The 25,375-nt window shown below is 42.8% G+C and overlaps 1 protein-coding gene across 1 annotated transcript in view; it reads right to left on the reverse strand.

Moving 5' to 3' along the window:
* Window positions 1-25,375, reverse strand: part of ATOH8 (atonal bHLH transcription factor 8) — a 45,123-nt gene that overhangs the window by 13,229 nt on the left and 6,519 nt on the right. Inside the window, exon 2 of the mRNA XM_066572996.1 lies at window positions 11,087-11,278. Within this exon, the coding sequence (XP_066429093.1) occupies window positions 11,087-11,278 (192 nt within the window). The remainder of the gene's footprint in view (window positions 1-11,086; window positions 11,279-25,375) is intronic.

A 25,375-nucleotide genomic window follows, 5' to 3' on the forward strand; every position in this document is an offset into this window, starting at 1 on the left:
GCTGTATATTGTAAGGGTACTGCTGTACCCCTACAAGCCAAAAGTCACAAGACAGGAACTAATATTGTGTAGGACCCCTCTAGCCCAGTGAAATGTAGCAACTCGACGTGGCATTGACTCCACAAGTGGCCAGAAGGCGTCTGGAGGGATGTTGAGCTGTGCTATCTGGATAGCATCCCACATCTGCATGATATTTGTAGGTGCAAGATATTGGGTGCAAATAGATCTTTCCATCACATCCGGTAAGTGCTCGACTAGGCTCAGGTTGGGTGAATGTGTAGGCCACACCATTCGTAGGAACTCTCCAGAATGCTCCTCTAACCAGTTCTGGACAATTTGAACCTGATTGCATGGTGCATTATCCTACTGGAATATTCCATCATTATGGGGGTACATGAAGTTTATGAAGACCTGCAAATGGTCACCGAGCAATGAAACATAGGCTCTGGTCAATGATGTGTTTAGGTGGACCCAACCAATGTCAAGAGAACACAACCACACCATTATGGAACAACTACCAGCCGTAACAATGCCTTGTTGTCAACTAGGGTCCATGACGTCATGGGGTCTGCGAAACATACAAACGCTACCATCAGCCAGAAACAATTGGTTATCGTGACTCATCGGACCACCCACATGTTGCCAGTCCTCTAGGGTCAAGTTAGCATCCTCAGGAGCCCAGGTGAGGCGCCGTGTTTGGTGTCGTGGTGGGAACAGAGGCTTTCTGGTGGGTCTTCTTCTATCCCATGGAAGCTACACAGTGCTGCATGGACCTGTGGGATATAAGTGTCTCCTGCACTGAACGTGGATGTGATTTTTGGCAGAGCCACTTGTCTGTTCGCACGGAAGTGTCTAGCCAGATGCAGTCAGTCGTGATCATTAAGCATCTGTGGAAGGCCACTGCGTTGTCCACTGTGGGTGGTAATGCCTTCTAAGATGTATTTTGGTACATGTGACACTGTGGATCAAGGAATTCTAAATTCCCGCACAACTTCACAAATGTAATGTCCTTTCCATCTGGCGCCCAGTATCACGCCTCGTTCGAACTCCGATATTTCATATCACCTTGCCATGAGCAGGCTGGCCGGTGTTCAACCTCAATCACGAGATAAGACCTCATAAGTCACACAGATGTGGACGTTCCCAAGCGTCACCTGAGGTAACGCCACCTCATAATCAATTTACATACCGCTATCCCAGGACTCTTGGCATGGCAGTGTCTACTGTGTGGGCACCACTGTATATTGCAGGGTACTGTATAGCGTATGGGCATTGCTATATACTGTACACTATCACTATATTGTTATGGTACATCTCTACTTGTATTACAGTACAGCACTACACCCTCTGCACATGCTGCTATATCCATGTATTTAAGGTCATGTTCACACAACCATATTACGGATGAGTATCCTGGTCCGACCGCAGGTCTACTAACCTGAACTCACAGTATCATAGGCTGTGATTTTGGATCAGTGCACCCACGGTCGGGCCGGGTAATATGGGCGCATAAGTGCGCCTGTAAAGTGTTCGTGTAAAAACGGTCTTACTCTGATGCAAAGGAGAGTCAGACGGTGCTAACAACAAATATTCCACATTTTTTACATACATGACTATTATTTCTTCATGACGCCCCACCAATACTCTGCAAGAAGCATCAAGGTCAGTTTCCTGCAAGATTCTGAAAACAATAAGAATTCTTCAAAAAGTCATGTGAAGGGAAATGATTGTGTTCTGCCTCCTAGCATGATACTGACCCAGAGAGCAGCACATGTAGCCACGTAGCAGAGCAGTCACAAACACCATCTATCTACATTCTCTTGCTTTCGGTGTATCTATCTCTACATAATCCATCTATTTCATATCTATCTAGCTATGGACGTTCTTTCTTTCTCATATGTTTTTATGCACATTCCCTTTCTTTCATCTATCAATCCATCTAATATTTATCATCCATTTGTCTCAGATAGATAGATAGATAGATGTGAGATAGATAGAAAGATAGATAGATATGAGATAGATGGATAGATGAGATAGATAGATAGATGTGAGATAGATAGATGTGAGATAGATAGATGTGAGATAGATAGATGTGAGATACATAGATGTGAGATACATAGATAGATAGATGTGAGAGATAGATGTGAGAGATAGATGGATAGATAGATACATAGATGTGAGATAGATAGAAAGATAGATATGAGATAGATATGAGATAGATATGAGATAGATAGATAGATAGATATGAGATAGATGTGAGATAGATAGATAGATAGATAGATATGAGATAGATGTGAGATAGATAGATGTGAGATAGATAGATATGAGATAGATGTGAGATAGATAGATGTGAGATAGATAGATGTGAGATAGATAGATAGATAGATAGATGTGAGATAGATATGAGATAGATAGATAGATAGATAGATAGATAGATAGATAGATAGATAGATAGATATGAGATAGATAGATAGATAGATGTGAGATAGATATGAGATAGATAGATAGGTAGATATGAGATAGATAGATAGATAGATAGATAGATAGATAGATAGATAGATAGATAGATAGATGTGAGATAGATATGAGATAGATAGATAGGTAGATATGAGATAGATAGATAGATAGATAGATATGAGATAGATAGATAGATACATAGATGTGAGATAGATAGATAGATGCATAGATGTGAGATAGATAGATAGATAGATATGAGATAGATAGATGGATACATAGATGTGAGATAGATAGAAAGATGTGAGATAGATAGATATGATATAGATAGATAGATACATAGATGTGAGATAGATACATAGATGTGAGATAGATAGATAGATATGAGAGAGATAGATAGATATGAGATAGAGAGATAGATAGATACATAGATGTGAGATAGATATATATGAGATAGAGAGAAAGATAGATATGAGATAGAGAGATAGATAGATATGAGATAGAGAGATAGATAGATACATAGATGTGAGATAGATAGATAGATATGAGATAGATAGATGTGAGATAGATAGATAGATAGATAGATATGAGATAGATAGATGTGAGATAGATAGATATGAGATAGATAGATAGATGTGAGATAGATAGATAGATACATAGATGTGAGATAGATAGAAAGATGTGAGATAGATAGATAGATATGAGATAGATAGATGTGAGATAGATAGATAGATACATAGATGTGAGATAGATAGATAGGATAGAAGGCAAGAATGAAAAAAAGGGAATGTGCATAGACAGATATCTCTTATATCTATCTATCCCGTATCTATCTCTCTCTCTCATATCTATCTGTCTATCTCTCTCTCCCATATCTATCTCATATCTAGATAGATAGATAGATATGACAGAGATAGATAGACAGATAGATCCATCCACATTATCTTTCTTTCTATGTATCTATCTATCTCTACATAATCAATCTATTTCATATCTGTCTATGCACATTCCCTTTCTTTCTTTCTTTCTTTCTATGTCTATATCTATCTCTACATAATCAATCTATTTCATATCTATCTATCCATCCATCTATCATCCATCTGTCTGATATCTATTTATCTACATTCTTACTTTCTCTCTATGTCTATATCTATATTTACATAATCAGTCTATTTCATACATATATGATCTCTATCTATGCATCCATATCATATCTATCCATCCATCCATCCATCTAATATCGATCCATCTATCTCATATCTATCTATCTATCTCATATCTATCCATCTGTCTGATATATATATATCTACATTCTCTTTATTTCTTTGTCTCTATCTATCGATCTATTTCATATCTATCTATCTCATATCTATCTATCCATCTATCTGCCTATCTTTCATCCATACATCCTTAGAGAACAGTTTGTTCCATGTCATTTCTTTGCTCTAAAAACAAAATCTTCTCAACACCACACAAACGTCTTTTCCGTCGCACATCCTGATTTGGCAGATGTCACACCTCGGCTATTACCTTTTGTCATTAATACATAAATCTTTTCCGTCTGGAAACATCTTAGCCTTATTTATGTAACTTTTTTTTTCTCTATCCTCGCCTCTCTTCTCCAGATCTAGTTTTTGCCGTGATAAAACCCATAGAAATATCAATATGACACACGCGGTGAACGAATTCCAAAACCGCAGCCTACAAGTTTTATGAAGCCCCAACTGTTCTGCTGTTCTTCATAATCTGGTTTCCTCTCTCATAAAGAGACCTTTAGCACGGTTTTTCCTTGTGCCTCTGAAACAGCTGCTCTCACTGTAGTATCCTGAGTGATGATGAGGTCCTGAAAGTGTTTTTTTGGAACAGATGGCCAGGAGAGAGCTGTAGAGCATGCCAGCAAAATGCTGGGGAATGTGCCAAATCCAGCAGAGACTGAGTGCTTTGGGTTCCAGCTCGCGTGCCTTTCCTCTGCCCTCTGCCCTGAGTGGCGCCAGTAGGACTTCCCAACTAGCACTCTGAACATCTGGAGTCTGAGACTGCCAGAGGGACGAGGGGGGTGGCGGTGGAAGGGGGGGAGAAAAAAGAAAAAAGCCTGCTTCAGCTTCAGCCTGTGCTCTTAACAACATACTGCCTGGGAGAACACATGAAAAAGTAGAAGAATGGGACCTTGCAAGCTTATTTAACAGCTGCGCTCCAACAAAAAATACATATACGCCCGTGTCCGGGATCTGGGGTTATGGGGAAAGTTCACACGTTCATATGCGGACACTTAGTCCTTAATGTCAATGGTTTACATGGGGTGCAGCGAGATATTATATATAATGTAGACAGTTTATACAGGATGCTGTGACGGGAAATTGTTACGGGGGCCTGTTGAGTTTTTAAAGGGGTTCTGCCTATTAGTTACTAAGGCAAAAAGCTGATCACAAAGTGTTCCCCGTGCTGAGACCTCCGACAATCAACTGTAGTCTATAGGAAACAGGGCCCGTCCATACTGTCGTAGGGTCATCGTTGGTTTTACGAAACCAAAGCATATTAAAACATATACGATTTAAAAATGTAAATATATACTTCCTCATGCATGCGGTTTTACCTGTTTTGCCATGTTTCTTGTGTACGTGAAACGTATATGAAAGTGCCAGTGTGGACGGGCTTTAAGTGTTCAGTTTCCCTGCAGTGCCTCCGCAGGGGAGTTGCAGTATTACACAGTATCGATTCATATCAGTGCATTGTCTGTGTTAAGGCCATATTCTCAAGAACTTGTTCAATTCAGTATGTAAAAAAACAGACCAGTTTTAATGCGTGTGTTTTTGTGTGTAACATCCGTATCTGTTGTGTACCCCCCGTTATTTTAGGTCTGGGTCATTCATGTGTCACCCATTTTATTTATTACGCACAAAAAAGAAAAACAGAAGGAAGCCAATTTCTTTTTCTAGCTTTGCTTAGCAATGATCAGTGACAAACAGAACGCATACAGATGTCCTCCATTTGCACTCCATTTTTTTTGTGTGCCCCCACTGACTTGAATGGGTGATTATCATCCAGGAGACAGCACTGGTCCATCAGAGAAAGAGACTCTCTTTGTAGCCCATTCGCACTCTCTGTACAGGAAACCCAAGTCTATTGACTCCCTAATGGGGTATATGACTATGGGTGTTCTAAACTAGGAAAGTGCTTTAAAAAACTTTTTCAAATACCCAAAAAGGTGCAAAATACTGCAAATTTGTCAGATGACTATACGATTAGTCAAGGTTTATGTTCAGAAAAAAAACTTCAGGAGATTGATGAGGTTTCAGTATTTGGACGTAGGAGGGTGAGAGCACAATATTTTATGCATTGAGCAGTATATTTGCTTTCCGCATGATTTTTGCCTCACAAATCTGTGTCAAAATCTGCAGCTTTATGCCATAATTTTTGGTGCAGATCCGCATGCAGAATTTGCCCTGTCAATGGGCAAGATCTGGATGCAGAGAAAGTGTCATAGACCACCTGCTGTGTCAGATTGGCACCAGGGTGGCATCACAGTGTCAGCCCCAGCCCACGTGACCCACATGCCGGTGCATACTCAGTGTCATTTCGGTGCCGACATAATCACTTCTCTGCAGGTGTGTAGATGATTGGTCAGCTAGGAGGCGTGTTTCCCAGCCAGCCAATCAACATCTTCCTGTACACATTTATTCAGGCTCCTCCTCATGGAGGACACCGGATACACATCTAGTCTGTAAGGGTTTCCGTCTTGCCCTATTTTCATAAAAGTTCATTTAGCAATTTCTATCTTCCAGGGTGTTCTGACATCTTGCTCCTGATTATAGTTTCTATAGTATTCCACCCAGTCATTGCATGCTTGTTTCCATCTATATCATATCCTTGGTCTCTGTCTAAAGCAAACATCATCACTATTTTCCAACTAGGGAAAGTCACGGTTGCCCCATATTCCTTATGTAGGGTTGCCCTCATCAGGGTGTGTGCTCCGTTCTAAGGTAGGGTCTCATTACATAAGTAGGTTTGCATCAGACTTCCTGTTTCCCCACTTTTTGGTTTCATTATTCATATTTTCGCTCTCTGCATTAATATATTGTGTGGATATCCATCTTCTTTAGGACAACAAATTACGTCCAAACCGGACAAGGTATTTTAGGTCCAGCTTGGACAAGACAGGGACTCTTGGGGTTTTCTATTAACAGAATTGTCAGCATATCTTATCCTATTTAGAGTACTGGTGACCAGCTGATGTCAGCGCTCTCTTCTGAAGTCTCTGCTCTCACTCCAATATGAGATTGGCTAAACTGAAAAAAACCCCAAAAAATAACAAAAACTGATTGCCTGATTTACTAAGCCTTTGTGGCAATGCAGACGGATATCATCATGAGAGCTTATAATAGAGTTCTGTCTACATATACAACCAAAAAAGGGGAGCATACGTCTATCACTTGCTGACATCAACGAGCCCCGATGATAGAGCATTGCGACCCCCGATCGAGTTATTTTGTCTTGTCGCCATATGGTTGACTGGTCCACTTCAAGGTTTGAAAACTGACCAAGATTTTGCTGTTCAACCAGCTGTTCCATAACTTAAAAGATAAAATAAATCGGAGCCCTTTCCTGTTATGTCCTCTGGCAGCAGAATTGCTGAAAATTGTTTTTATCAATTTTTGGAAGGCGATTTTGCCTTTTCACATGTGGTCTATAGTATAAAAAATCATTAAAAACAAGTATTACAGCAGAGTCGCGGTCCAGCTGGTTACATACTTAGTGTAGCCTTCAAGCAGTAGCCTGTGAAATGTGAGAGCATGATTTAAGCCCCGATGTCTGGGTCATTGCCTGATAGCCGTATATTATTCTCATAGGCTCAATATTTAAAGGAATAGAATACTCCACTGATATATAGTATGTATCTACCTCTTGACAGTCAGCAGAAGAGGCTGGTAGATAGTAATGTATATAAAGAGCTATATAGCTCTGAAAATGTCAAAATTACGTGATGAGGTAAAGTTGCCATTTTGAAGCCATATGGAAAGTTATGTAGCAATTGTTAAATGGAACAGTGCCCCTAGTGGCCAGAAAATTACAAAGTCAATATTCTTTATTAAAGAATATATTTAAAGAGGTTATCCCAAAATCAAAAGTTATGATTTGTAGGGGTCTCACTGGCGTAACTATAGGGGATGCAGTTGCACCCGGGCCCAGGAGCCTTGGGGGTCCATAAGCCCTCTCTTCTCCATATAAGGAGCAAAGTACTACCGTGCTTCCTTGATAATAAGCCCTACCCCATTTTTGGGGTAAGGCTTGAAATATAAGCCCTCCTCTGAAAATAAGCCCTAGCTAAACTGCATAAAAAAAAAAAAAAATCAACAGTCACCTGGTCCGCGGTGTCCCGATGCCTTGCAATGGTCTCCAGCAGCACAGAGGACGCTGCAGCTTGCCGCAGCGCTGCCGGAAACTATTGTGAGGCATCGGGACGCCGCGGACCAGGTGGGTATAAGCCCCAAGCTGGGGGGCCCCCAAGATAAACCTTTGCACCCGGGCCCATGAGCCTTTAGCTACACCCTTGACTGAGTCCCTCTCCTCAATGCGGGCTTACTGCATTCTCTGCAGTGAGGAGTGGCAGTTGCATATTTACGGTGCTGCTTCATTCACTTTCAATGGAACTGCTAGAGATAGCCAACTACAAGAGCTCAGCAATTTCCATAAGCCCTACCGAATTGAATTGAATAGAGCTCTGCTGCCACTCTATGTGAAGTCACTGTGGGTGGGAGAAGAGAGGGGGACATTATCAGGATCAGTAGGGGTCTTAGCGGTGAGACCCTCACTGATCATAAAGTTATCCTCTTTCCTGTGGATAGGGGATAACTTTTGATTTTTGGATGACCCCTTTAAGAATATTTGCCTATTTTAGCTATGATGAATAAAAAAAAAAACAAAAGCACCGATAGTATCCAACCCCTCCTTGGATTCAGGTACCTTTACACAAGAAAACTACAGTATTGTCCAAACAGCCACTCAAAATAGTCCCTAATGTGAGTTGCTAGCGTATGAACGACTGTTTGTGTGTTTTTACTCAGAGCGATTGTTGTTCGGTTGTCCGTTTTCCTTGTCGCTGAAGCCCACACTTCCCTGCAAAGTCATTGGCTAGTCATTGAAAGACAAGCGATTGCCCTTTAACACCGGACGATAAATAAAGGGTCGGACCAGAATCAACTTTTTTTCCCTTTCCATAAGATAGGTGATAAAAGTTTGATCGGTGGGGGTCTCAACTCAAAGACATCCCCACTGATCTTGCAAACCATGTCCCACTAATCTCATCACTTCTTCCACTGACAGTGACGTCAGATTGAATAGAGTGGTGGCCATACATGCTCCATTTATATCAGCGAGGCTGATGGAAATAACCTTGTACTCAGATATCTTCAGCAGTCCCATTGAATACGAATGGACCGGCACCACACTCCATTCAATCTCCTCAGTAAGTAAGCCCACATTAAGGAGGAGTGGGCAAACAGGACTCCCGTTTCCAGGATCGGCACCAATCAAACTTAGGGATAGGTGATAATAGTTGTTTCTGGTACAACCCCATTAATCAACCAGTGACTATTTTTAGGTGAGCTGAAATGAAGCGACTGGTGAATGAATTCTCCCTTTTCACCCGGCTGGTGGCCAAGTTTACACAAAACATTCACCCCATGGAGTCACTATTCGTCGTCTTGTGTAAAGCCACTCTGATGCTAAAGTACATAGACAATGGGATTCAGCTACCAGGCCCATCAAGGGCGACTCGAAGGCCCAACTGCTTGACACTGCTTTAAAAACTGCTACTTACTGCCCGACATGTCCAACAGTCTGGTACAAGATATTCATATCTATTCCCCATGGTGACACAAGGGACAATAAAGATGGTAGAGTAACCCTCTCCACCCCCCGTTCGCTGACACTGACCAGCCTATTAATGGTCCGAAGAAAACATTCCAGAATCCACTCGGAGGTTCAAGTGAAGTTTACAAGCCTCCTTTTGTAATAGAACTGCGAGCAAAAAACATCAATCACTCTCTTCTTATTCATCCATGTTATTTTCCGAAAGGAAAACTGGCTGAACAGTTGGCTTCCTCTCTAACACGGTTTGATGATGATTTCATGTAATTGGTTCAGTGTTAAGTAACCTGAAGGAATGCGATTCAGTAATTAGACTCTGCGCTGTTTCCTTTAGATACCCAGCTCTTGGCTACGTGTCTTTAGATAAACCTGCAATTAGCTGCTACTTGTGGGAATGTAATTTAAAGAAAATGACTGGATCCAAGAAGCGAGCAGAAGATATGATTCATGGGGTTTTACTGGATGCGATAAACTAAAATGTTCACAAAATTAGGTAAAAAGGTGTTTAAGTTGATCTATGGAGGATTATTTTGCCTTAAAAAGTATATTTAACGTTAAATACTCTTCTATAAAAAAGACAAAAGTATTATGGAGGTGACATCTTTTTTGGCTAAGCAATAAAAATCTTATATACAGGCTTCTGAGGCTACGTAAAGCCTCTTCATCAGGCTTAATCTGATGAAGAGGCCTAAAGCAGCCTTGAAAGCCTGTACAGTAGAAGGGGGGTGGGGGGTGCAGTAAGCTCGCAGTGAAGAGGAGAGGGTGACATAGTGGCGAGACCACCACGGATCAGACTGTTATCACTTATCATATGATAAAAGCCCATTTTGGGATAGCCCTAGAGATGAGCGAGCATACTCGCTAAGGATAATCACTCGAGCGAGCATTGTCCTTAGCGAGTACCTGCCCGCTTGGAAGAACAGGTTCGGGTGCCGCCGGGCTGGGGGAGCGGCGGGGGAACAGAGGGGAGATCTCTCTTTCCCTCTCTCCCCCCGCTCCCCCCTGCTCACTCCCGCAACTCACCGCTCACCCGCGCCGGCACCCAAATCTTTTCCACCGAGCGGGCAGGTTCTTGCTAAGGACAATGCTCGCTCGAGTAATTGTCCTTAGCGAGTATGCTCGCTCATCTCTAGATAGCACCTTTAACGGGTTGCCTGTGATGTGACAGCGATTTTAAATGTATGTTCAACGGCGCTAAAGTGGCCTGTTTTTTTAAGTAGGTAACATTAGTAGGTTTATGTTTCCATAATGCCATATCTAGTTGGTACATAACAATTCCACAGTGATCATGCGGTTTCTGTGTCCCTGTCAATGTTCCTTTTTTTATGGTACCGCAATGGGTCACCATTTTGGTCAATGTTGCAATTAGACAAAGCAAGGTCTTGATGGTTCAGGGGTTTACATGTGTTCTAGCAGAGTTCTCTTCCCTTTAACCTTTATATTGGGAGAGGTAAGTCACAAATGTGATTATTAAAAGGGATTTGAAAGCAATACTGAGTGGCATTGTGTAGCACCCAGAGCGGTTCCCACCTCTACCACCCCAGCAATGGTTATTTAGATTTTTTAGTTGAACTGCCTTTTATCTGTACAGCATGCTGAGTTGTTGAGTATATGTGCTTTTTGTCTTATCATTCAGTACTTCATGATTATACATGATTAAAACTTTATCCCAGAGGTATTTTAATACTTTTTTCTTATCGTGGATGAAAATAAATAAGCAGTTATTGGAAAATCCCGGAGGATTTCAAGAAACCTTTTTCCTTACCTTCCTCTTTTTTGACCTTCCTTCTGACTGTAAAGTCCTAGTACATTGGTCTACACACTCAGAAAAACTCAAGTTACTATGATCAGCACTGTAGTCAAGGTCAGCCAGTTTCGCCAGAGAGAGGATATAGTTACAAGCTATTCTCAAAATGGCCAATTTAGAAAGCTTCTGTCCGTATGAATAACATGGCACCTACAATGGAAGAGAGACACATCAGACATAATATAATGCGTATTAGTAGCAGTAAATAATTTACAGTACAGGCCGTTTTATTGTAAATTTACTTAATACACTCAAGTGGCTTAACAGGTTGACAAACATTGTGGCTGGGAAAGTTTATTGACTTTAATTATGTCCTGTTCTGCGGTTTCTCATCGTGCAACAAACCATTCTGTCTGTGGTAGCATGCAGGCTGAGGGAATCCTGCAGAAAGATATACCGACCCATCATGCCAGGACAGAAGGGCTTGGCGCTTGTTTGCCCTGCATCCAGTCTCATGCCTACTGTGACCTTCAGATATCTTACCCCCTCGGTTTGCCTTGCTCATGCATACAATCCCATGGAGAAGGGGGATGTAGACCAGATGAGGTGCTGACTCCACATTGTATGGAACCCATACAGCCCACCACTGGGTCTGTCCTAATGGTGTGGACCTTGGTATTTCTTAGGCCCCCTTCACACATGTGCATGTGTATTTGTACACACATGAGCGTAGTGCTTTTCTGGTATGAACGAGACTTTTTTGTGCGCGCATCGGCGTATTTTACAGTACGTTTTGTGCCCGCAAGGCATGTTGATTTGCGTGCGGCAAACAAAGAGACCCAAATTAAATGGCTAATTAGTATACGAGTTCCAGAAGTGTTCTTTTTCCAGCGGTATTACGCAGCGTATCACACGTCTCCTAGCGTACTGCGTACCAATTTTGCGCACCCCACATTGACTTCTATGGAAGGTTTGGTGCGCAGGAAAATAGAGCATGTTGTTCTTTTCTCTGCATGCAGGAAAAATACACACATGTGAACGAATGCATTGAAATCAATGGATTCTATTCTCGGCGTATTGCCGATATTGGAAGCTTATATACATTCGTGTGATGCCGGCCTCAGGGTTCAAAATAAGTTAAAGTCCAATGTAGGTTGAACCGTTTTGTGAAATACATGGAGTAAAATTTATAATTTTAACCATCTAATTTGCATAGCTAAGCCCTCCACATGACTATGGACACATGATAAATTGGTAACCCTTAGGGTATGTCCACAAGGGGCGGAATTTGCTGAGGAGTATCTGCAGCACATACTTTGCAGCAGATCCGCAGCCCAAAATCCACTTTAAAATCTGCTCCGCAGGTCAATTTCTGGAGTGGATTTTTTCTGCAGCATAGGCATGAAATGTTTAAGATCTCAGCCACTTTGCTGCAGAGGTAAATGCTGCTGATTTTTCATGCGAAGAGTCTACACAGAAAATCCGATGTAAATCTGAATGCACCCTTACATGGTAGAGTACCATATAAGACTTCTAAAATACCCAATGAAGAACAAATGCAAAGTTGGATCAGTGCCATAATGTACCAGAGTTTAAACAGTCGAAGGACATGGAATTAGAAGATTTCTATTACCCAAGTGAGTATTAACTAAAAATATCCAATAATCAAGAAAACACTATTCAGGTCAGCGCTACAGACACAAATTTTCATCAATGATCTAGTCCTCTATTTAAAGATCAACCTAGGTCGCCAATCATCTAGTGCCTAGGTTCTCAACCTGAGGCACTCTCACTGTGTTAATGCTGTCCTAAAAGAGATACTTTGAGTCGGGTGAGCCTTGAGAGCCACCTTCAAGTCCACAAATTCAGATGGCTAAAAGTCTTGGTCACCAAAGACCTATGCAAACAATTGAGTTTGCCTAAGATCAACGTCATCTGTCTAGGTCTATAATGATCGAGGCCACCAAGTTTGTCTATCGACAATGTAGGTCACCAATTCAGATTGCCAAAGCTATTGGTCATCAATTCGGATTGTCAATAACCTACACCAACAATTTACTTTGCCAAAGATAAAAGCCATCTGTCTATGTTTCCAATGAGCTAGGCCACCAACTCCATGTATCAATGATGGAAGGCACCAATTCACATAGCTAAAGCTCTAGGAGAACAATTCTGGTCACCAATGACCTAGGACACCAAGTCAGGTTGCCAAAACGCTAAGCCATCTCTCCAGGTTGCCAATGAAGCAGGCCATAGGGAAAACAATTCACAATGTGCACCGAATATATTTTATGTATTATCAAGGATAAATTATAGAGTAGGTTGTAACACATCTGAGACATCAGGAAAATTTTTTGAACTTCATGGAAATGTCTTTACACACATTTCATACAGCTCTTCAGTTCAGCTGCCACCCGATATATGCTGACAACTTTAAATGGACATAAGTGTCAGGTCACACCACAGCACTTACTTATTAGTAACACACAGAGTCTATAGATCAAGCGCTCTACGTATCTCCAGCCTGGCTCCATCTGCTCCATTTATCAAGACACATTTCCATCAGCTGAAAAACTCTTCCCACTCATTATCTTGTATCCAGCCACAGGAATTTCTAACACTTGGGGTCTGCTGTAAGGAGAAACGGCTTCTTCTCAACACTTGGGCTGATCTACGGCTTCCTACTTATGGCAGCCTGATGAAATTACATGCACTTTGGGAATGAAAGAAGAAGATAAACAGTGCACACTTGTAGGATGTATATAGATCAATCATATTGTAGCTCATCTGGTGGGTTGGGGGTGTTATTGTAATTAAGACCACCACTGTCTAGAAAAAGAGACAAAACAGCAGGCAGACATATTTGACTTGATTTACTGATTAGTACTTGAAAGAAGAGACGGCTCTGCTTATTTATCAAACCGCCCGCTTTGAGATGTAACAATATTTCACTACTTGAGGAAATCTTTCACCATTAAGAAACTTGGGATTGTTCGGCACTCATTAGTGTTATATTTTGCAGAAACGCGTGGTAAGCTAAAACCGTGGGCGCGGACCCTCTGTCACTGACTGATTTTGCTTTGGGCTAATCTCGAGGACAGCTACAGGAGGTCAATAGTCTTCACTCTTTAACTCTTTTTTACAGGGATCTGGTTGCCCATCCAGGGAACATCTTGGATGTTACCTAAGGAGTAGTAAAGTGACAACTGATACAAGTGGGTCGAAAAGGTAACGGAGAGTGATACTGAGGGATCAGGCTAAGATGGAGCCAGATAACATTCAGATGTGAGGACAGGTAGAGGTCGTGTAATAGGGTAAACAGTTGAGGCCAGGATAGGCAGTGGTCAGGAAAGCTGGGCATCCAGGCAAAGGGTCAAACAGGGAAATAAGCAACATAAAGAAGCATCTTCACTGGAACACTAGGAATATATTGCTCCGGCACCTTTTAGTAGGGGAAGGTGCCTTAGATTACCCATGAAGGGCTGGGGTAGGCTTGTGTCAAGAAGGTTGGGTGTGCATGCTGGTCTGTGAATGCCACGCAGTAGGCAATGATGGGTTAGTTGGAGGAGAGGGTAGATAGGTTATAATAATATGTTGTGACCCAGCAGGGTCCAGACCTCGGTGCTAGCTTGCATAGGCATGCTTCTTGCTCTTACGACTCTTTTCTTATGACACTAAGACCACATTATTTGCTTTCATCAAGGAAGATTTATTTAGATTTTACCAGTTCCGTTCACCATGATACTGTAGCATTTTTAACAGAATATTACAATAAAACAAAAATTAGTATAAAAACTGTGAGCAGTTTTAGGAGTCTCTGATGGCGTTTCTACAGTCTCTAAAACATAATAAGAGAGCGAGGGGTGAACTCACCCAGGAACGCTTAGCAAACAGAAAGCCAGCAGATCTCAATTCAAGTTTACAGGTTCTTCGATCTGTGTACTCCACCTGGTGCGAAGCTTGTTCAATTAGCCACCAGAATGTCCTTAACAATTCGGCATCATCTGGACTCCCAACAATACCACTTAAGAGCAGTGGAGAAGCATGGCTGGCTACCAGCTACAACAGCTTCCTCATCCCCCGAAGATGGCACCAGCTTCCTGCCCCACAACACGCGTCCCGGAAAGCCCATTCCTTTTTAAAGAAACAAGAACTTTAAGGGATTTTTTTGATTTATTGATTTTATATAGTTATAGGATCCCCTGTGCCAAAAACTATATGAAATCAATATACTCACCGTGGCATCGGACCACTGCTTCAACAGTCCGCTGCCAAAGCATCTGACAAGCGACAACACATAATGTAGAAGCCCCAAGCAAGGTTTACGGGATGTCAATGATGATGTCCCTGCCCAGCCTCCTATTGCCTGCATGGGTAAAAAGAAGGCCAGAGCAGCGGTGAGTGGCGGCGGGGAAACAGCACACGGCGGGAGGTGATTTTTTTTTTTTAAATATACAATGAGTCTCTTCACTGCCACCAATGTTAGAGGTTTATCCGTCTTCGTCAAAAACTAGAAAACGTCTATACCAATGGTATGTGCAACATAGAGGGGCAGAGAATCAGCTCAGGCTGGCCACCTGCATTCACCATGGGCAAAGTCAAGCAGGCAAGGATAGCAAGAGCTTCAAATCCCATAAGCAAACAGGGGCACAATGGCCCAACTGTCAAACTGCTCTTCTCTTTTACTACAGATGGGAAGTTGAGCCCTTCTGGCTTGAGTAGGTAGTTAAGCACGACCACAATGTCATCTTCCAACAGGAAAATGCTCTGTGTCATCGAGCTTGGATCTCTAGCTAGTAGTTGGAGAAACACGACAATGAATTCTTCACCCTGCCTTGGTCCCCAAACTCACTGGACTGTAACCCTATTGAACATGTGTGGGATATGCTGGAAAGGACTGTGAAATTTACTCCCACTTATCCGCAAAATGTGCACCGACTGACGGAGCTGCTGCCATTGGCATGGGTCAAGTTGAGTATGGAGGATGTTGGCCACCTTGTGGAATCTGTTCCCCGATGTCTGAAAGTTGTGATCACCCAAAAATGTACACAATCCCCCTGTTATTGAGCAGGTGTTCCTAATGCATCGATCGGTCAGCGTACAATAATGGTGGAATAGGGGTCTTTGGGCTCCAGCATCCAGGTGCAAATGCTACCTTGCCACTCACTAAAGTTATACCCCTGCGTTCCTACATGTTAGATCATTATTGAGATCCATCAACAGCAATCTAATGTGTATGAGGAGACTTTCAGATGTACCCTGAATACAGACTACTTTTTTTTTTGCAGTCAAAAAAGTGGATACAAGTGGCGGCTTTGTCTGGTCTGATATTGGGTGCAATTATCCGTCTTCCATGTTGTAATAAACTATAAAACTAACGACTGGATGGAAATAAGCGCTTCATGTCTAGGCCAACACCAACACTTCTTTATATTGTTCTTTTTATGCATTAAATAAAAGTTGACTTCCATGTAACACTTTAATGACCTTGTACTTGGCACACATGAAGGAACGCTTGTTACATTCAAGCTTTTTTCACATCTAGAGGAATTCCCTTGTATATTCCTGCTACCTGGATCAATCATTTTACGAACAGGACCAAGTTGGGTAGAAAGACAGAAGAGGTGTAATAGCATTATATTACCCATGATGGTCCTCCATTCAAAAGAAGACCCTCAATACGGAGAGGGGCTGTTATCACGCCATGACAACAACCTCTTTCCTCTCTCATTTTAGGACCCTTATTACCTAGATGCCTCCAAACATACAAAGTATCCCATCACTCGGAACAGACAGTCGTTAACAAATGATAGGTGTAACATTACCGGAGGAAGTTCTCTTTGGCGCCACAGCAAATTACATCTCCATTATCACCACTAACAACTCTTAATCACAGTTCAGCAGAGGTAGAGAAGGAAGAATATTCCTAAGGTAATCAAGTAAGACATACTGCAATGCTCATAGATGGGGGGAATAATGGAAATGTCCATCTGCCAGCATTTGCAAGACCAAAATTGGTACCCTACATGCCACAGAAGATAAGACAGATTTGCATTGTACCACCATCATAGACAGACCCCCTTATACAGTAGTGCCCTAGACCTGTACCACCTGCCTAACAATAGGGGCTATATGTTAGATCAGTGAGGGGGCTGGGTGTCCTGTGTGCCGTGTCCTCTATATTTTAGGCTCGGAGGAGGTGATGGATGCAGTGGAGGCCGCAAACATTCAAAGCCGGCTTGCAGTTTTAGCTTTAGGTGAGATGGCATCCTGTGCGGAATTTTTTGCGAGCGCTCCACATGTCATAAGAAAAATACTATATATTGTATGATAGGCGGTCTGCCTGTATTCTGTAAGAAAGTAACAAGATAACAGCATATCCACATCAGAACAGCTCAGTAAATAAATGTACCAGTACCAAGCTCATATCATAAATACAGCACCAGAACCAAGCTCAGCAAATAGATACAGCATCAAAGCCAAACTCATAACATAAATACAGCATTTGAAGCAAACTCAAAAAATACAGCATGACAACCAAGCTCATAAAAATACTACACCAGAACCATGCTCAGTAAATAGATACAGCATCAGATCCAAACTCATAACATATATACACACACAACACCAGAAACAAACTCACAAATACTGCACCAGAACCAAGCTTATAACGTAATTACAGCACCAAACTCATAACCAATACTGCACGAGAACCAAGCTCAGTACAAAGATACAGCATCAAAGCCAAACTCATAACAAATACTGTACCATAACCAAGCTCTGTACATAGATACAATTCCAGAACCAAGCTCATAGTACTACTACACCAGAACCAAGCTCAGTACATAGATACAGCATCAGAACCAAATATAACATAAATACAGCACCAGAACCAAGCCCCAAGTATATTATAGGACCTCGGCTAGGCTGTTAGTGTCTGTCAGTGTCTGTCAACTAGTTTGATGACTGTTCCCAACAGCAACAAGCAAAATGACCCCCGTAGTTCTGATAGGTGGAAAGGATGTGTTAGATAGTGTAACCTACATGCAGATGATGCCCCCCAATTAGTCTGTAGCACCGAGAGGGTTCACCTGCACAACGTCAGAGTTAGCAGGTGGAGGTCGGAGACCCACGACCCTCAGTGAAAGATACCTCTCAGCATTTGCAGATTTGCACTTTCAAGCCCTGATCCATCCAGGAACGTCCACAAAACTTAACTGGGATGCATAATTTGCATTAGTCCCGACTCCTTTGTGGTCTGGTTTGTGGGACTGTCCTACAGAAACAGCACGGTTGAGAGGTATGTGGCTGTGTGTGTATGGTCATGTCTTTTGTTGCTCACTGGAGCTTCGGAGCCTAATGCTGTACCAGAACCCGGACCTATCAGATCCTCTGGTGGGCCAGTCTAACCCTGCCCGGGGGCTTAAGATACTTACAACTGCTCTTGATTGCAGTTATCTCTCCATTTAAATCAATGCATCTTAAAAAGGGTTATTCCAAAAATCTACGTTTATCAACCATCCATTGGACAAGTGATGAAAGTCTGATCGATGGGGATCTGAGACAGCCAGTGATCTGAGAATAGGGGCTGCACTTGTGGAGATTGAATGGAGCCATGCCTGAGCTATATTCCTTTCATTGGGGTGATGGAAATAGCAGAGTACAAGCGCTCGGCTATCACCGGCAGTCCCATTGAAGATGCATGGAAGATCATCATGCATGCTTGACTGCTCCATTCAGTCACTGTGAGGTGTGGGTCTCAGTGGTAAGACCTGCACTGATCAGACTTTTTTTTAACCGATCCTGTGGACAGGCAATAACAGTCATCTTTAGTACAACCCCTTTAATTCTGGACTCTCAGACCCCCTCCATCTGTGTTTTGTTGTAGGAATACCCCCTTTACATACTAGCTTTTAGAATAAATATCTTTTTGGTAGATTCCGCTGGAACTTTTACTTTTCTGCGGTTGTCCTAAGTGATGCAAAAAAAATAACATTGATTGTGTGGAATTTCTTTTTTCTTTTTTGCAAAAAGCAAGAAGAATAAAACTACATCTGTTTTTTTCTAAGCAGACGGCAACAACGCGGCTTTTTTATAAGGCGGGCCAGGGGATATCTTGCATAGAGCTGAGTCAACTTTGTTCCATAATAAGCTGCTGAACTCCCATATCTTCTAATTCATTCAGTTTATTTTTATTCTGGGAGTTGAAGTATTTTAAAGTCCCACCGGGGAGGTAGCTGGCCCGCTCTAGATGAGTCTATTGGAACGTTCTGTGTAACTGAACTGTCTCTGTTTCTGCCGCGTAAGACGCCAAAAACGTCTTCCAGAAGGTTCATATAAATGTCCACTTCTGGCTTCATTACGTCATTGGCTTCTCAAAAGTATTTTTTCTTTATTATAAATAGGAGCATGTCTTTTCTTTATTCCCCCACCCTCCTCTGTTAGAGAGAAGGCCCCATTATCCCCTCGGGAGCAGCATTCATACTTGTTAAATCCCATAACTTATTCACCTTTTCACAAGTTGTGTTTTTTTTAACCCTGTTCTACATGAGCGCCGCCGGGGTCTGCTGGAGGTTTCAGGGGTTTATTACACACAGATATTGTGTTTGATGTTGCTGCAGTTGACTGTTCTCTTCTGTTGGGGGTCAGTTGATTTTACAGGGTCCGAATATCAGAACGATCTGCCCAATAGGAAGAGTCTTGTTAATGGCACCATTAAAGGGAGTCTGGCACCTACTTTTATCCCTATGAGCTAAGCTTCTGCGCTGACTGTAGGTGACCCGTGGAGTTCGAGGATGTAAGTTTAATACTTACCTCCCCCGTCGTTCCCTTGGTGTGAGCGTTGCCACTGAATGCATTGAGTGACGTTGCCAAGTAGTCCGTCCATTGTAAAATTAGAATGGGCAGACTACTTAGAAGCGCTGCTCAATGCATTCAGCAGCGGCTTTCACAGCTCACATCGGGGGGAACGATGGAAAAGGTAAGTGTAAAACTTACATCTTCGAACTCCATGGGTCACCTACTTTCAGCCTAGCTCATAGGCAGGACCCTATCAATTGGGGCTCAGGCGGTCGTCTCTGTGACCCAAGGTGGGACATTTTGTATACAGGGCGCCAAGGCATAAAAATAAGTTCTTTAAGTTATTATGGAGCTTTTCCTTTTTACACAGGTATGTTTATGCTGCGTGCCATGGACCCATGGCATGGCGCCTGCTAGTTTTTGATATTCTAGTGTTAGATTCCCTTTAATGGATTTTTGGCTGATGATTGCTTAAATACAAAGCTATTTCTAATATCCTGAACGTGATCTCCTAGTAGTATCGGGGGGTAAAATGGCCCATGTGAATTGGCCTTAAAGGGTTGTCCAATTGTAAAATGGCCTATCCTCATGATCAGTTATCAATAGTAGACCGGCAAGCGTTCATTACTGGGGAACCCCGCTGATCTGCTACTCTTAGGTCCAATGCGCTCGTGCGCCCAGTTGGTTGCCGAATGAAGCAGATCCACCAATTTCAAAGGGACCAGTCAACCATCCAAAAGTTTATGAAAGTGTCACAACTTTTCCGCAGCAGATGATATTGGAGGAAAGAAGGGTCAGGCATGTTCAGATAAGCCATCATCAGAGGTGTCTGGTGGCGGAGGTGAGCATGCACGTGTACGGGAGAGTTGGAAAAAAAAAATAGCCGGAGGCCAAATGAGCTTTCGGCCAGAAACTATTGAAGTTATATGGGCACCTTGAGCTCAAAGTTACCCTCAGAAACAGATTTATCCCTCTAAGATCCGAACTTGCTGAAGCATTTGGAAAATGAACAATGAATATAGAAACTTTACCAGGAATACATTTTGGCTACCAGTCTGGAATCACTTTGGGAGAAGTTCGCTGAAACAAAACAAAGAGAAAACCTTCTTGGATGCAGAATAGATTCCCCATCCAAACAGAATGTGCAGCCAGCGCTCCGCAGAACGGCCTGAGATGGGATTTCAGTATTGCGCTGGATCTTGGAAATGAGCTTAGGTATGTAAGATCTGAAATAAGTGACTACCTCCTGCTGCTGCTGTTCGCCTCTCACATGACCCCTTTAATGTTGTTCTCTTATTCTCTGGAGTTTATACTTTGTTCCAGCATTAAACAGCCACACTGCCAGACTTTCAATGCTATCAAATAACCATAAGCTGGAACTTAAGCCTCATTCACATGAGCGTTTTTAAGCAGCTATTTAGCTGCGTAAATACGCTGGCCGAAAATCGTGCCCATGTGAAGAATTGGATTCCAATGCATTCATTAGCGATTTTCGGACGAGTAAAAAAATCATGCCGTCAAATCTAGAACATTGTTAGAGATGCACACTGTGTGAAAAGATAGGTCTTGACCTATCTTTTGCAGAAAAACGGTGGAAGCTCCCATAGACTCCTAAGGGAGGGGGAGGGAGTTTAGCTGCATCAGGCGCTCGGGAAAGAAGAAAGCTGCCTCTATTTAAGCATTAGAAGTCATACTGAGGATTTCTGCCGACCGAAGGATTGCCACAGCTGCAGCGTATTTTTCCACCGATACACCTGTTTGAATGGATGAGAAATTAAGCTCGGTAAATTAAGGTATAAACTATTGATGGCCTATCCTAAGGACAGGTCATCAATAGTAGGTCAGTGGGGGTTAGATGCTCAGCAGCCCTATCAATGATCCATTTGACAGGATAGTGCACTAAGTTGATTTCTTCAAGAAGTGTACAGCTCCATTCTTGCTGTAGTAGCCAGACTTGGAACTGCAGGCCAAGTTTCCATTAATTTCAATAGGAGCTTGATCTGCAATACCAAGTCTGACCACTACAGTAAGAGTGGAGCTATCTGCTTCCTGCAGAAGTCGGCACAGTGCATGAGCTTGTTGGCTTTGACAAACAGCTAATCAGCGGGGGTCATGGGTGACCAAACTCATTGATCTATCATAAGGATCAAGGGCGTAGCTAAAGACTCATGGGCCTGGGTGTAAAAGTTTAACTTGGCCTCTCATTGTTTTCGCCCACAAGGATATGTCTTGGTTCATCTGTTTTCAGAGGTTTGTGAAAAAGGACACATGTATAAATAGGTTCAAACAAAAAAAAGACCAAAGTCCTTGCAGGCAAGTAGAACGAAAGGCTGCAGCACATCTGTTCAGTCAACGCAGTGAGAGACGGCAGCAACGAGTGTTCACTCGAAGACCGCTCACATGTATTTATATGCATTCAGTAGACTCGGCAACCAATGAGCATGCAGTGGGGAGGGGTCAAAATTTTAAATATACACGCCCGCCAAAGAACCTCACATCCCCTACGATAGTTGTCCCATGTAGAGTAAATCTACCATATCTAGACACAAGCTTCGGGTTAGCCACTCTTCAAGTAGAGACACCTTTTCCACCCAACCCTCCATTAGGGCAATGTGGCCTAAAAGGACATATGATAAGGGTTTGGTCAAACTTGTGTAAGTCCTTTAATGAGAATGTGTCACCTAGGCGTCCTATACCTGGAATATTCATGTCTTGGAGGTAAGCGACACCCATAAAATTCCCATATACCGATATAGGACCTATATTGAATTGAGATACCGTATAGGCCTATAATAAATAATAAGGGATGGGGAGCTGCGGGGTCAGTAACAGGTTCCAGATGACAAATCAGCTCATTGTTTAGTCTAATCTTCTATTTATCCCAAAATGAGTTCCTGTGCTAACAGACAGAACAATGGGCCTAAACGCCAAGCGACTCTGCAGAGCAACGTTCCCAGAGAATGACAAATCTGCTATTCAAAAACATTCAGGAACATAATTTTTTTGTCTCTGCTATTGATTAGGATGGGGGGACCTTTTACGCGGGACGGGGGACGCAGCGCAGATGCGGATTTGGTCAATCAGTGCAGATTTTGTTGCGTTTTTAACTATAACTATTTTGCAGACTTTAATTGTGGAATTATATCTCCTGTATGTTAGAAATCTGCAACAATAATTCCGCAAGACGTCCGTAATTCTGCTGCGGAATTTAATCTTGCGGTTTTAAAGAAAGAATTCAAGCTCCATAGGGATAACATTGTGACGCAGAAATGGATCACTATATGATGTATCATGATACGAGAAACAGAATGAATGAATCCAGGAACTGACAACCGCTAGTAATGGGTGACAGACAAGGCAGCCAAGCCCCGTACATATGCGTAATGTGGGTGCCATGGCACACCGCTGGCAAAAGGCTCATCCCAACCATTATAATTCCTGCCTGATAACGGGCAAGCATTTTCTTGTCGGTCTACAAATATCTATGTTTTACTGCTGCTTGAACAAGCAGTGGACAATCTGTTGTAGACCTTGTGGGTCGCTTACACATTTCAGGAGCCAATTCCATTTTTTCCAGGCATTAAGAATTTCCATAGAGATCAATAAAAAAATGTAAGACCCCAGCACAAATTTCCAGATGCCTCGGTTGCCTGGCTCCTGAGTTTTCTGGCCTATACAGACTACAGGTTACAAAGCTTTGAGGGTCAGGAAGGGTATCGTTTCTCCTTAGGGAGAGCATCGAAAAGGTGTGAAGAGACTTAGAAGGCCATGCATGCTCCTCTGGGAAATGTATGCAAATGAGTAGATGGAACAATACATTTACAGAGCCTTCTAATAGGTGGTGCCACAGAGGCATTGTTCCATCTACCCATTTGTGAGGCTTGGAGGATTATGGCTCTGTTCAAAATTGCGCTGGAGCCTCCAACAGCAGTTCTGCTGCAGCAATAGCATAGCATGCATTACTAGTACTGCTGTCAAAATGGCAGGCACCTTTGGTATCCAATGCTCATCGTCAGGCACATCTGCTCCCTACAGTTGTCCTGTGTAAAAGGGCCCTTAATGTACCCGAACTGTTTTGCTGCTGGAACCAGGCAGCTCTTCACATTGCCAAATGACCTGGGTTGGTACTACAGACTGAGTCCTATTCACTTCAGTGCAGACCAGCTTTTGATGCTATATCTTGATAATAGGTAGAAGTGGGATGAGGCATTAAATTAATTGTGTACATTAATTGTTTTTGTCGTGCTTTTTGGAATGTAATGTGTCTTTCAATCCTTTGGGTTAGACAATGAGCGGCGGCCCTGGCCAATCAACTATTGATGACTTATCTTCAAAATAGGTCACCAATAATATGTGACAGAAAAACCACTTTAGTGTTGACAGCCCTAATATAGGACTGTAATAGGCAAACTAAAAGTTGAAGGACACATATTTGTTTGTGACTCTAGCCTAAGGTCCCATTCACATCAGCGTTGGAGGTTCCATTTAGAGTCTCTGTTACTGATTTCTGCTACAAAACGATATAATAGCTCAGCAGGCTGCTTGATTTTGTCTTCTAAATTCTGGCACAATGCCAGTGTCATGGCTTGTCGGCCCAGACAGCATCGTGGCATGGTGGCCTCAATGCAGGCCAAGACCTGTCGCCTTGTTCTGCAGGACAAGGGATAATGCTCTATGTGCAGAGACTGCTGGGGGCTGTCTCTCTTTGCTGCATGAATATATGTTGGATTAGTCATGCCTGGGAGAAGATTGCAGGTGGGGTTCTCTTATTGTTCTGCCAGTCCTCAGGTGTGCAGTAGCTTTATATTCTCACCCCTCCCTTTCTCAGTGCTGCTTATTCAGCTCCACAGAGGAGTAGTGGAGATTGGAGTTCCTCTGTGTTGGGTGTACTGCTACGTCCAGATAAGTTGCTGCTGTTTACTTTTTAGTCGTATTTCTGTTTTGCTTTGCTGTTCGGTTCGTCGTTTCAGGGGCCTCTATAGGGACAATCAGGGCCCAGGAAGAACACCATGGGGCCGCCTCTATCGAGGCAATTACTCCACTTCTAGGCAGGGACCCTTCACTCCCCTGCTAGGTTAGGCCCAGGCTTCCTTCTCCTTGGAGTGGTGCTACTGTTCAGCATAGCGTGGTGCGCACTGTTCTACAGTGCATGGTATTGTCAACTGCAGTGGTTGTGAATTTCACCCTGTGTCCGTGCTGAGCGTGGTGCTTGTGTGCCACACAGATGTAACAGCCAGGCTGCTGGATGGAAATCGAACAGAACCCCTCGTAGTCAATGGGGGTCCGTTAATCACCATTTGGTTCTTTCAAAGACGGAGCGGTCAGTCAGGGGGTGCCGTTCTTCATCTCCCTGAACGGAGCAGGAGGGTGGAACTCACAAACACTAATGTGATAAAACAATATGGGTCAGAAGCGGCGCTCCAGTGGAGTATATAGAAAAGAAGAAAGGACTGGAACGTAAGGGGACTCACCGCAACTGAACCGGTCCTAAGGTTTAGGCACCGGTCA

This window comes from Eleutherodactylus coqui, chromosome 7 (assembly GCF_035609145.1).
Source record: "Eleutherodactylus coqui strain aEleCoq1 chromosome 7, aEleCoq1.hap1, whole genome shotgun sequence".
Lineage (NCBI taxonomy): Eukaryota > Metazoa > Chordata > Amphibia > Anura > Eleutherodactylidae > Eleutherodactylus > Eleutherodactylus coqui.